Here is a 14,299-nt window from a genome sequence, read left to right on the forward strand (position 1 = left end):
CTCAATGTCAGCAAGACAAAGGAGACTGTGATTGGCTTAAGGAAGAAAAGCAGTACACACACATTGTATACATTGATCATGCTGAAGTAGAGATGGTTGAAAGCTTCAAGATGATTTTCATCTCGGAGGTAATGGTGGTCTAGAACCCACTTCCTAGAAGTAAAAATCCTTGTTGGATTTAAAGCAGCACTGGGATATGTACACTTAAAATGCACCTATTCCATAATCCATGGATTGACATTCCAAGTGGAATGAGGTAGGATAATTCTTTCTTTGGCTGGAGGGGCACAATGGATCAAATATTCTCCAATCATGCTACATATTCTATTTTTCTAAGATCAATATTCAAAGGGAAAGGACTTCATTTATACAAGATCCTTAAAGATTGAGAAAGTCCTTTTTGAATTAATGATCCGTCGTTTCTTAAATGACTGCAGAGTTTTGACTCCCTCAACACCACGTGGAACTCTCAATCACTCAGTACGCAAAAAACCACATCCTAAAATGATCTTTTACTAACTTGAACCCATGTCTGTTCTCTACAGGTGTAATATTTCCAAATTATTTTTTACAGAATATAGTACACTAGGTGCCTGGCCATGACACAAACAATCAATCTCAACTTCAAATAGCCTGCTCTCCATTGGCCATGTACTTGAATATTACAGCACTAATATATTTGGCTTTATATTATTTTGTTTTGTAATTTGGTCAATACCAACATTGGTTGATATGTGGAATATCAAGATCACCAACTCTTGGAACCTTTACATACTTTGATATGCATCATCTATTGTGCATTTATATATTCATATTTTGCACTTGATTCAATTATTGTCTCATAAGTGACCGTAAAGTGAAATCCTTTGTTTTTGCATACAATCCGATAAAATCATACAACAGACTTCACCGAGGCAGCACACAAATAGTTGCCACATTTCTGGCACCGACAAAGTTTCAGAACTTCTTAGTACAGTCTTAACTTCTCGCAGTGGAGAACCAGGCCTGCCACCAAACACGGCCGCAGGCGGCCCGTCGGGTCCCCCCCTCTTGGCTCTCGGCCGACCTCGCCGGGTTCCTTTGTTCTCAGCAGCCCATCCACCGTTCAGCTCCGCAGTGATTCCCCAGACACTTACTTCTGCCACCGTGCGGTGCATCCCAGGAGTCATCTGCCACCACCAGCGCATCCCGAGAGTCCTCTACCATTACATCCCGAGAGTCCTCACCATTACATCCCGAGAGTCCTCTACCATTACATCCCGAGAGTCCTTTACCATCTACCACCGTGCAGCGAATCCCAGGAGTCCTCTTTAAATTTGATTTCACATCATTCTACCCAAATACATGTCTTATTTAAGTCATTCTGGTATTGTAGTATCCTTCTTCAATCCCACTCCTTAGATTTTGTCCCATCAAATGAATATGCAATGAATTTTTGAAATACAAGCACGAAGCAGATACAACATGAAGCATCAGACTACCCTGCCCAGAGCTTCATTGCATCTTGAGATTACTCGTCTTTCTTGCCTTCAGACAATTTGGTCCCTTTTTCTGAATCCCCCACAACTTTAAGCTTAACCAACAGCCTCTCATATGGAATTGTGAAAGCACCAACTCCAGGCAGGTGTCACAGTTTTAAACCAAATCAATAGCTTTTCCCTCAAGTGGGCACAAAATACCTCATGGCAAAGGCAGGGTCACACACTTGCAACTTTAACTCTTTCACTTTCCAGGTGATCTGCTGAGAGCTTCTATTCCAGCATTTTCTGTTTTTATCTAACAATTTTATAAGGCAGAAGAGTTATCTCTGGTGTCTGAACATTAGGCTGCCGCAAATTTACAGATGCCAGCAGTTCCCTGTGCTGCTCAGCATGTCTTGCACTTCATGTGCACACTGAAAAATGAAGTCTGTGATGTGTGATACTAATGGGCAGTAAGATGTCACATCGGATTATCTACCGCAGCACAGGATTGACGGAGAGAGCCCAGAAACATGCTGAAGAGGGAAAAGGACATGTCACGGGACATCCATAGTTGTACACCAAGAAAGGCTGGTGCACAAATGTCTATCCCTTTCACTTGAATGGACTCGCCAACCCTGTGCAAAAAGATGGAAGCAGACAAGTGCTTGTGGCATTCTGCTTCGTTGTTTTTTAATTAATCATGTTTTTTTTAAATATTTTAACTAGTTTTTTTTAAAAATATCAATTTCCATTTGAATAGCTTTTTTAATGTCTCAGTGGATCTGATGCTTTTCATAGCAGTTAAAATGTTTCGAACAGTTGGCAAGCCATCAAGGCATTGGGAGGATGAAGCCACATGATGTGCCCTGAATCATTAGATCGTTGCCAGGTATAATCAACTCATTCACTCCTTCTCATTTGAAAAATGTGCAGACGGAAACAGTGCTACATTTAGAGCCTATCTCCAACTGAACTCTGTCCTCACTGAGATCTCTGACGCCCTATGACTGCTTTGCCCATGGAGGTCAGGGTCAGTCACGATTGCCTAGGGAAGTGAGACATTAAGGAGCTTGGGCATTATAGAAGAGACTCAAACTTAATCGTCAAAGAGGGGAAACTGGATTTAGTTTTCTCAATGTTAAATAGTGAAGATGCTGCAAATCCAAAATAAACAATTACTCTTCAGATCAGGCTGCACCCACGTAGAGAGAAAAAAAGTTTAAATTTCAGATCAAAGTCCGGTTCTGACGAAAGATCATCGCAGTCAAATATTTTTCTCTCTCTCCCCCCCCCCACAGATGCATTTTAAGCATTTAAGGACAGCCAGTTTTTTTTGCATTGCAAGTTTTCTCACAGTGAAGCCATTTAAGACATTTCATGTCCTTGAAGACCTCTTTGGCAACCTCTGCCATAAAACCCTTATGTGGATTCCCTGCAGTTCTTCAGCAGCCTACCCAAGAACCTCCTATAGCCTGGGAATGTTCTCTCATCAAACCTCCTCCTCCCACTCTTCCCATCATTCCAGCATTCAATCATTCAGTAATAGCAGCTTTCTGTAGTCAGAAGATGGTTCTTTACACTACAGTGCATCCCTTTAAGAGCGGTCCGAAAATATCACACCTGCTGTGGTATCACCTAAAACTATGAGACTAACAGTGTGGCATTACTACACAGGGAAATGGTACCATGCTGCTCTGGCGTTCTTGGTCTTTTTACAACTTTAACAATGTTACTGTGATCTATAATGCTTCATTTATGCCAAGAAATGAAGAATATTGTATCATTATCAAACTTGTCTGTGGGCACTAATTGCATGCCACTTGGCTACCTTTGTTCTACAATACCATCATTGATGGTATTTAAGTATCCATTGGCCGTAAGGTTATTTTTGGATACCACGCGAGGGACATGAAAGACTCCATTGAAACTTTGGGCAAAGTTCCAATCAGACCTGTTGATCTTAAATTATATGCAATCAGGTAGCAGAGCCCCATCTTTTTGGAATTCCCAAAGTTAAACTGAGGAATCTACCCGTCCAATTTAAAAATGGCTACTTAATCCTGTGGACAGTTTGAAAAAAATAGTTTTTGCCGAGTAGGGCCACCAAGTCCATGGTTTACATCAACATTTCCGTTAAAAGGTGTATTCTGTGGTGCTGTTGCCAGCAACCTAGAAGGAATTGAGTGGGTAGATTAAGAGTATGCACCTGAACTTCTTGAGAAGCAACTTTAAAAAAACTGACAACAAACCTTCCTCCCAGAACAAAAAGGATTCAGGAAAGGCTGCAGTTAGTAGAATAGTTCACACTGTTTTCAATAGTTCACTGACATTATGACTTAAAAATTGGAAATTACCAAGATGCTTAAAGTAGAATTGGGCATTACAACAAATCTATTTAAACTAATATTAATGAGAATTTGATTTCATGATATTTCACTTAAAAAATACCAGGAAAATGCCCGCAATATGCATTATTGTTCAACTGCAGTTCTTTTGTTGCTTGTTATCCTCTATTTGTCTAAGCTTTGTTTAAAATTGAATTCTGACAGCTTTGTTTCTCAATAGACATGATGCTTTGAATGTCAATAAATAAGACAATGAACTAAAGCACACAGCAAAGCAAAACTAAATAAACCTAACTTGCTGAACAATGTGCTGTAAAATCTAGCAAAAAGTCAAAATTTAATTTGGAAAATTGACTGACTGGTGAAAATGGCATTTTCTCAAATAGGAAGCCTAAACATATAGACTTTGCAAATCTTGCTTTGGCAATGGATCTTTTAACTATTCTTGAATTCATTTAATACTTATTTTCAATCAAAGAGATTTTGCTACTGGGATCTAATCTTTCTAAATACATTTACAAATTACAGGAATATATCAAATTATCAACTTCCATAAATGATCCCTAGCCTTGCCCCGCACCTGTGTGCTCATCATAGGACTCAATGAATCGGAACAAACTCCCACAGACTTCCCAGTCCTCGGGCTGGGAAAATTGCCTGCTGTGCCTGTGCCAAGGGCAGTGGCTCCATTCCAACAACTGCTGGGAGAAAGTATCCGGAGATTTTTCTTTAATCCACTTAAAAGCAACTGAAAAAATAAACTCTTTAAAATGTGTGTATATTTTTTAATGAATTGGAAATTCAAGTTAGCACGTATTTCCAATTACATTTTTATTTTTGATGACTTCAATGTGTTACTCTACATCTCTAAATATCAGAGACAGTTCTAAACATTTATTAACAGGGACAGTTTTGACAGCTGAGGAACGTGGAGGAGAAGCTCATTCTCTGCCAGTGCAGCATTTTGAGGCATAGCCTTGAGATGTTTAGCTGGCGATGCCAGGGTGACAGAAGATCTGCCCCTATATTTTGTTATGTCTGCACAGTTGATATAATTCATGAATATATTTGCTTAGCAACAGAAAGACATGCCTCCGTTACAAAGACCAACTCGAGAAAAATACAAGTGGACCATTTAAAATTAGTGCAAATGGTTGGTATTCCAGTTGCATGTAGGAAAATGTTATTTGGAACTAAGATGGAACAATTTCTAAATTAAGTAGTGGTGTCCATAGAACATTTTAGCAAAGGTTTTAAGACAATTGCAGACAATTTCATGAATCTTGCATTTTTAAGATTACAGCTGTTTCTGCAGTGATATGATATTAAGCCTGACAAAAAAATTCTAAACTCTGCATGTCATTGAGGAATCAAGAACTAAATCACATTATTTTCTTTGCTTCAAGCAACACAAAGTGCAAATCACTTTAGAAATAGTATCCAGTTACCTATACATCGTTCATCATCTGTCTCAGCATCCCCGATAAACTCAAACGAAATCCCTCCAATCGACTGAGCAAATTTCTGCTGTGCTTCTGAAAGAACTGCAAGAAAAAGACAAATACTTTAGTTAAGTATTTGTAAAATACAATTATATGAAAATTCAGCTGCACAAATATTATACAAATCACACATGCAAAATAATTCTTAAAGATATACATTGGACACATTATAAAATGAAATCCACAATGATACTCATCTGAACAAGACAATTTGGGCTGAAGACTTTCCTAAGGGTACATTTTGATGACTTATCCCAAAGACATCCCACAAAAATTTCTGCTTCTAGTCAATGCCCACATACATTGAAATACAAACATACAGCACATAAGTTGAAGAAAAACTGAAGTATCAACAACCAATCAAACAATATGCCTACATTCAATTAAAGTCATTACAATTAGCATTGGTAATCATCCACTAGCAACTCTGTTATCACAAAATAAAGCTGGTTTAAAAGCTTAACCAAGATATGAGACGGTTTTGAAATTATTCATGGATTTAACTTTGCCACAATAGATCAGAAATCAAGAAATTTAACAGAAAATTTGCTCATTCACTTGCCAATGAATTGCACTTTAAAAAAAGGCCTTAAAAATCCCTGATTTCCCATGGAACTATTTTCTTTGTAATCTGAAACCAAAATTAAGGTACATAGACAATAGGTGCAGGAGTAAGCCATTCGGCCCTTCGAGCCAGCACTGCCATTCCATGTGATCTTGGCTGATCATCCACAATCAGTACCCCGTTCCTGCCTTCTCCCCATGTCCCTTGACTCCGCTAGCCCTAAGAACTCTCTTTTGAATGATCTAACTCTCTTTTGAATGGTTTTTTTTTAATTGCCAGGAAGCAAAACAATCCGAAATATTCACACAACTGTCCAAGTAAAAGATTCAGATACAATACTAATCTGGTGTAACAATAGAATGAATTACTTCTATAAACGGTGCCTAATTACCCGACATTATTAAACTATAAAATTATCTTTTTGGTTTATTCTCCATGTTTTTTTCTCCTTCAACAATTTAGAAAAATAAAATTGGCCACAGCAGACATCTGAGACTTTACACAGGAAGTCTGAACACAATGAAAGGCATTTAATCTTGTTACTGCGAGATCAAAACATTGGATTCGAGCCATTTTCTCTACGAGCAGCATTTCATAAGAAATAGTTTCCTTTTGGAAAATATAGACTCAGTACGGCCCTGTTGCATTATTTATTAACTGGAAATAAAGATGAAATGTGTTAACAATGTTCTGAAATTATAATTAATTTTAATAATACCAGTAGCGAGATAGGGCAGCACAGTGGCACAGCGGTAGAGTTGCTGCCTTACAGCGTCAGAGACCTGGGTTCAATCCCGACTACGGGCGCCGTCTGTATGGAATTTGTACGTTTTCCCCCCATGAGTTTTCTCCGAGATCTTTGGTTTCCTTCCACACTCCAAAGATGTACAGGTGTGTAGGTTAATTGGTTTGATATAAGTGTAAATTGTCCGTAGGGTGTGTAGGATAATGTTAATGTGTAGGGATCGCTGGTCGGTGTGGACTCAGTGGGCCAAAGGACCTGTTTCCGTGCTGTGTCACTAAACTAAACTAAAGGAGACTATGGACTAGTGGCAGGTAAATATTTGAGAGCAAGGAGATATTCAGCAAACCAGGGCGGAGGACACTGAAATGGAGTGAGATAGGAAGAAAAACTGGGAGAGGAAGGAGGAGAAAAAGAGTTGGAAATGGTGGCAAAGAAGAGGAGGTAAAGTGAAGGCAAGAGAAGAGGTGGTGGTGACAAAGTGGACTGGGACAAGCAGAAGGAGAAGAGAAGAGCAACATTGGAATAGAACACAGCATAAGAAAATGAATTTACGGGGGCAGATAAATATCTGAAGGAGGATGGGTTGAAGAGGAGATGGACAAAGGACAAGAGGAAAGATCATGGTGAGAGATGCTGCCCCATAGTTCCAGGGATCCTAGTTTGATCCTAATTTCAGGTGTTCCTTGCGCAGTTTGCGAATTCTCCATGTGGCCACACAAGGATCTGCTAGGTGGCTCAAATTTCCTCTCACGTTCCAAGATGTGCTCAGATATTAAATTATAACAGTAAACCACACCTTGGTGTACATTAATAAAGAAATAATATATTTTTGATATTACAAACATATCCACCTGCTTCTTAAATATACAAACAAAAACAAAATATACTTTATTAGAATACATATACTTAGAAACAAAAAAGCTGCAGATGCTGGTTAACACACAAAAATACACAAAGTGCTGGAGTAACTCAGCAGGTCAGGAGAACATGGATACTGACGTTTCAGGTTGAGACGCTTCGCAAGACTGAAAGGGGGGGGGGGGGTTCAGCCCAAAACGTGGCCTATCCATGTTCTCCAGGGATGCTGCCTGACCTGCTGAGTTACTCCAGCACTGCGTCCTTTTGTATAAAATAACCTGACCTTCACGGACTTCCATTGTAGAGAAACCACAAGTTCACCATCTTCTGGATTGCCTCCAATTTTGATTCTAAATAGCATTTTTCACCCCTGGTTCAGCTCTTCCAAGCTTTCAGGAACATCCAATATTTATCTAGTCTTACTAGTCCCATTACAATTGTATTGGTTACTCTGAGATCTATCATTCTTCTGCACTCCTATAAACATAGCCTAACCTATCCAAATTCTCCTCATGCATCAGCCGTCCATGGTAACGACACAAACATACTTCCTCAATAAGCTAACTAAATGCAAAACTCCAGATGGAGGCCACACCAAGGCCCTGTACAATTGCACAATTCAACCTTGCTTGAAGACCAACACAGTATTTCCTTTCTTAACTGCTTGCAACATGCTTGAACCAGATGCCATTGCATCTTACTTTTTTGCAAATCCATCCGCTTATGATTAATAAAATGTATTTGTAGAATCAGTGGATAACCTCAGATTTATCCAAACTGCATCTGCCTTGCATTTACCCCATCTCCCAACTTGTCTAAATCACATTAGAGCCGTTTGTATCTTCATCAGAGCTCACATTCCCCCCATCCTCAAGTTTACGGATGATATTCATTCACTCATCCAATTTAGTATGTATATTCTGTGGCTTAAGCACTGATCCTTGCAGCATCCCATTCTTCATTATATTTTAAGTGAACAGCATTTGATGGCTTGTTAACTTTTGGCCACAGAAACGAGAAAAGGCAAGAGCTCTGGACTTGTATTGACTTTTGATAAGATCTTATAGAAACAGAAGAATGGTTTACGTCAGATAGTTTCCATAAATGCACGAGGTAGAGAAATTGATGGGATATTGAAATTAAAATAGTGAACCGTTGGTTTACAGTAAAGAGCTAAAGAGAGCAACACCCAGCGATAGCTATCCCACGGGGAGGATACATTTTTTTTTAAAAAGCAGACTGGAGCCATTTATGTCCAAATTATAATCATCTGTTAAACTCTTAGACAGCGGTTTTCTGTGTGGTGTAATATCATGTATTTGCAATCAAAAATACATGCGCCACTTTAAATGTTTCTAAGATTTTGAAAATGTGTTCACTTTTGCACATCTGTGTGACATTAATATTAGCTGTCAACCTAATATTAAACAAATCTGGGCACTCCCAAAAGGGATCTGATGTAATTTCACTGGAAGTGGATTTCTGAGCTGTTATACTTTGTTATTACAGTACTGGGATTTCCACCAGGGGGAAAAAACTGACACTGTACACTAACCTCCTCAGATAGATGCTATATCTCCTGAGCTCTTTCCACACATCCTGTTCTATAGATTGAGTGTTTATTGTCAACAAGCACAATCTACGAAGTAAAAGCTAAGTACAGGCAGTCTGTGCGTTATGCAAGGGTTCCATTCCCGACAATAGTCCCCAGACCGATTTCGCAGTAAATCAGAAATAGCCGTGTTCTGCAGTAACCCACATTATATTGCTCTACATATACATGCATTGTTTCATTTCATGGGATAATCACCCGAATGCTACCCATAATTAATGAGATATATACTGTACCAGTCTAATGAATGCTATGAACCATTTTATTGCCATTACTAGCTTAAAAGATGAGTGTTTTCTGGTCAATTTAAAATGTCAAGAGTATTTTATTGTCATGTGTCCCAGATAGAACAATGAAATTCTTACTTGCAGCAGTGCAACAGAATATGTATAGTACACTGTAAACAATATGATAAACAAGAGAGAAAAAAAGTTCAGTGTGTATACACACACCCACAAATATATATATATATATAATTTATATATCCACATACATATATATATACACACACACATATATATATACACACACACAAAAAAAACCAATAGTAGTGCAATAATAGTAATATACAGTAGTTCAGAGCTTATTTGAGGTTGTATTGTTTAATAGCCTGATGGCTGTAAGTAAGAAGCTGTTCCTGAATTGGACGTTACAGTTTTCAGGCTCTTGTACCTTCTTCCCGATGGCAGGGTGAAATGAATGTGTGGCCAGGGTGGTGTGGGTCTCTGATGATGCTGGCTGCCTTTTTGAGGCGGTGACTCCGGTAAATCCCTGCGATGGTGGGGTGGTCAGAGCCGATGATGGACGGGGCAGTGTTCACAACTTTTTGCAGTCTTTGCCGCTCCCGGATGTTCAAGTTGCCGAACCAGGCCACGATGCGACCAGTCAATGTGCTCTCTACAGTACACCTGTAGAAGTTCAAGAGAATCCTCTCTGAAATACCGAATCACTGTAATCTTCTCAGGAAGTAGAGGCGTTGATGTGCTTTATTTATAATTGCATCAGTGTGCTGGGTCCAGGAAAGATCTTCGGAAATATGCACACCCAGGAATTTTGAAGTTTGTGACTCTCTCCACCATTGGCAGTTGATATAAACATAATTGTGGATCCTCTTCTTTCCTCTTCCAAAGTCCACAATCAGTTCATTGGTTTTATTGATATTGAGAGCCAGGTTATTGTGCTGGCACCATCTGGTCAATCGGTCGATCTCACTTCTATACTCGGACTCATCACCATCTGCAAATCGTCCAAAAACGGTGGTGTCGTCGGCGAACTTGAAGATGGCATTTGCACTGTGTTCGGCTAAACAATCATGAGTATAGAGTGAGTAGAGCGGGGGCTGAGCACGCAGCCCCTAGGTGCCCCCTTACTGAGTGTTAATGAGGAAGAAGTATTTCTGCCAATTCGAACAGATTGCGGATGAGGAAGTCGAGGATCCAATTGCAGAGGGATGCGCAGAGACCCAGTTCCGTGAGCTTGGGAACCAGCTTTTTTTTTTAATTCAAAAAACTTATTCAATTATTTTAAAATAATATTTACAATGCAATAAAACAAAACAGAACCCACCACCAGAATACAATACAAACAAATATACCACATGAACTATTATACAACTATATTACAGTCCTTGTCCAGGATGCATTCAACCCCCTCCCCCCCCCCCCCCCACATATTCTACATGTTTGTGTTATTTTCTTCCCTAAAACGGAAAATTGATCAGTTGGTCAATAATGAGGTATCTTCCTGAATGAACATTATAATAACTAACTTTCGTCCTGCAACTGGCCGTTATTCAAAGATTTGGGTTACAAAGTATATTCTTGTGGAAAATCATGTTAAAAAGTGCTGCCACCACAACACAAAATTCTGAATTGCAGCCAAAGAAAATCAGATATTGGCCAAATGAGATCATTTCTGAAACTCAGTTGACATGCTGCTGTAATATAATCCAATCTTCCAATATGCATTTCCAATTATAACACATGAAAACAGTCCCTTAACTTTGTCACAAAAAAAACAATATGCTGGAGGAATTCTAAGTCTGAAGAAGGATCCAGCACCAAAACATTGTCTATCCATTCCCTCCACAGATGCTGCCTGACCCGCTGCATTCCTCAAGCATTTTGTTTTTGCTCAGGTTTCCAGCATCTGCACTTTCCTCTTTTCTTAACTTCAAATCCCAAATGTTGCCCGATCTAACACAGTACTTCACTGAAATTATGCAGCAAGGTTATACTTGAGAACACATGGCTTTGATTTACAAAATATATTCAGTCACACCCGACTGCAGAGAAAATAATTTATTGCACAGCTTCAATTCTCAGATATAGTAGGCACATCATCTAAATAGATATAGGGCCTTCGACACTTCCTGTTCCCAAGCAAAAATGCAAAGACCAGCCCATAATAAATACATCGGAGTCAGTAATTTTAGTCCTTCATCTTGAAGTGTAAAACACTAAATTAGATAACAATCAAATACTCCATGGAACACTTTATCAATTCAAAGAAACATTCACTATTCTTCATGTACACAAGGCTGCCAGGATTTACTAATTACTAAATAAAATGGAACAAAAGCTCACAGTTTTAATTTTTTTAAATGTTTTATCGCAACAATCAAAGCTTGTTTGATTCAAGCCCACAGCTTAAATATAAACGAGTCAAATAAGAACAATTTCAGAGATTTGTTATTCTCTGGGGCATGTGTTTGAATTCAATGTGAAATAAAGTGAAAATAGCTTACTTCTGACAGCTGCCAAAAAAAAATTAGATTTGGTACCAATTCCACTGCCTGAATCATAAGCATTTGTAAATCACATCGTTTAAGATACCAAGTAGAAGTAGATAAGATGCTAACTGTAAATGATTCATTTCTGCATCACATTGGTCCCACCCAGTTAACAGCTAGTCACAGCATTCTACATTCCATAATGTGAAATCACTGAACTAAAGCAACTACAGCAACTGCATGAGCACACTGTCACCATATTGTTGGATACTAATTCATCGGCTTCAAAAAAGAATCTGATTAAATACAAAACAAACGCTCCCCCAAAATGTCAAGGATTTCTTTCACTGTCCTGGTTGAAATTGATCTCTTGATGAACCTCACAATAATCCATTGCATTATTTGTTTTCATGACCTTGAGCATGCAATCTAGATGCCCATTTGCATTGACACTTCAAATGTATTCATTTTAAAATACTTGGGACATCCTAGGGTCAAAAAGTGGGCACATATATGCAAGCCTATTAATGGTACAAAGAAAAGTGGTAGTGTTTTGATATATTAAACCCTTATTCTACTTTCTCACAACTCTTGCAAATCTGTGTTATCTTGTTCATAAGTTTCTACGCCATAGGAGCAGAATTAGGCAATTTGGCCCATTGAGTCCACTCTGCCATTCAATCATAGCTGATCTGTCTTTCCCTCCCAGCCCCATTCTCTTGCCTTCTCCCCATAATCTTTGTCACCCTCGCTAATCAAGAATCTGTCAATCTCCGCTGTAAAAATATGCAATGACGGCCTCCACAGCCGTTTGAGGCAATGAATTCCACAGGTTCTCCATCACCTGACTGGAGAAATTCCTCTTTTTCTCCTTTCTAAAGGTACATGCTTTATTCGGAGGCTGTGGACACCAGGGGAGCTATGTGAGGATGCTCTTCCTCGACTTCAGCTCTGCCTTTAACACGGTCATCCCGAGCAGACTGGTCACCAAACTGTCCGACCTTGGATTTTCCCAAACCATCTGCCAATGGATCAAGGACTTCCTGACCAACCGCCCCCAGACCGTCAAAATAGGCCCTCACCTCTCCTCCACCATTACACTGAGCACCGGCTCACCACAGGGCTGTGTGTTGAGCCCCATCCTTTACTCCCTCTACACTCACGACTGCGCCCCCACCCATCCCACCAACACCATCATCAAGTTCGCGGATGACACGACTGTGGTTGGACTCATCTCAGGAGGAGATGAGACAGCCTATAGGGATGAAATCCAAAGGCTGGCAGCATGGTGTTCAGTGAACAATCTGGTCCTGAACTCCTCCAAAACAAAGGAACTTATAATTGACTTTAGAAAAACCAGTGTAGAATACGACCCACTCTACATCAATGGGGTCTGTGTGGAAAGGGTGCCCGCTTTCAGGTTCCTGGGTACGCACATCGCAGAGGATCTTACCTGGTCTACCAACACCATCACCACAGTAAAGAAGGCACAGCAGAGACTCCACTTCCTGAGGATCCTCAGGAAAACCAACCTGCAGGAGAAGCTCATGTTGTCCTTCTATCGCTGCTCCATCGAGAGTGTGCTGGCTTACTGTATAACCACATGGTATGCCAGCTGCTCAGAAAAGGACAGGAAGGCCCTTCAGAGGGTCATCACGACGGCCCAGAAGATCATCGGCTGCTCACTGCCCTCCCTGGAGCACCTGTTCAGCCTACGCTGCCTCAGTAGAGCAGGCAAAATAATAAAAGATCCATCCCACCCCGGCCACCGTCTGTTTGTTCATCTGCCCTCTGGTCGACGTTTTAGGTCGATCAAATCCCGAACAAACAGACTTAAGAACAGTTTTTACCCCAGGGCCATACGAGAACTGAACACTACCTTTGCACTAGGCAACACCGTTAAAAAATCTTGTACTTAATATAATTGTATTTATGTATTTATTTGTTTTTGCATTTATTGCATATATGTTTGTACACACCGTCAGGATTGGCTATTTTTTAATTTCGTTGTACTCGTTGCAATGACAATAAATGAATATTATTATTATTATTATTATTATTATTATGTTCTGTAGTGCGATAGAAATAAACGAAAGCTCAGTTCTAAAATATTTATACTTCAGTGAGGTTTTTCAAGGCTGATTCAAGTAAAATGTTAAATTTAGTAGCATACAGCACCATCAAGATATGCAAATTTTATTTTTTGATTTAATATAGTTAATCATTAATTAATTGACACAGTCACTATCAGTAAACTTCAAAAACTCATTAAAAAAACAGAAAAGTAAACCAATAAATTAAAACAAACCTTTAAGACCCAGGTTTGAATTCAGTTTAATGTAATGCAATTTTAAAAATTCTGATCATTCTCGAAAAAACTAAACAGTTTTGGTTCATTGAAATAGTATTAACTATGAATGGTTACAAAACAAATGAAATCAAATTCCTCGAGACAAAATGGCTGGAACAATGCATTCC

General features: G+C 39.3%; 1 protein-coding gene across 1 annotated transcript in view; it reads right to left on the reverse strand.

Annotated features, from left to right (window-relative positions):
- Positions 1 to 14,299, reverse strand: part of arhgap10 (Rho GTPase activating protein 10) — a 139,629-nt gene that overhangs the window by 91,299 nt on the left and 34,031 nt on the right. The window contains exon 2 of the mRNA XM_078412329.1: positions 5,257 to 5,352. Within this exon, the coding sequence (XP_078268455.1) occupies positions 5,257 to 5,352 (96 nt within the window). The remainder of the gene's footprint in view (positions 1 to 5,256; positions 5,353 to 14,299) is intronic.

This window comes from Rhinoraja longicauda, chromosome 1 (assembly GCF_053455715.1).
Source record: "Rhinoraja longicauda isolate Sanriku21f chromosome 1, sRhiLon1.1, whole genome shotgun sequence".
NCBI lineage: Eukaryota > Metazoa > Chordata > Chondrichthyes > Rajiformes > Arhynchobatidae > Rhinoraja > Rhinoraja longicauda.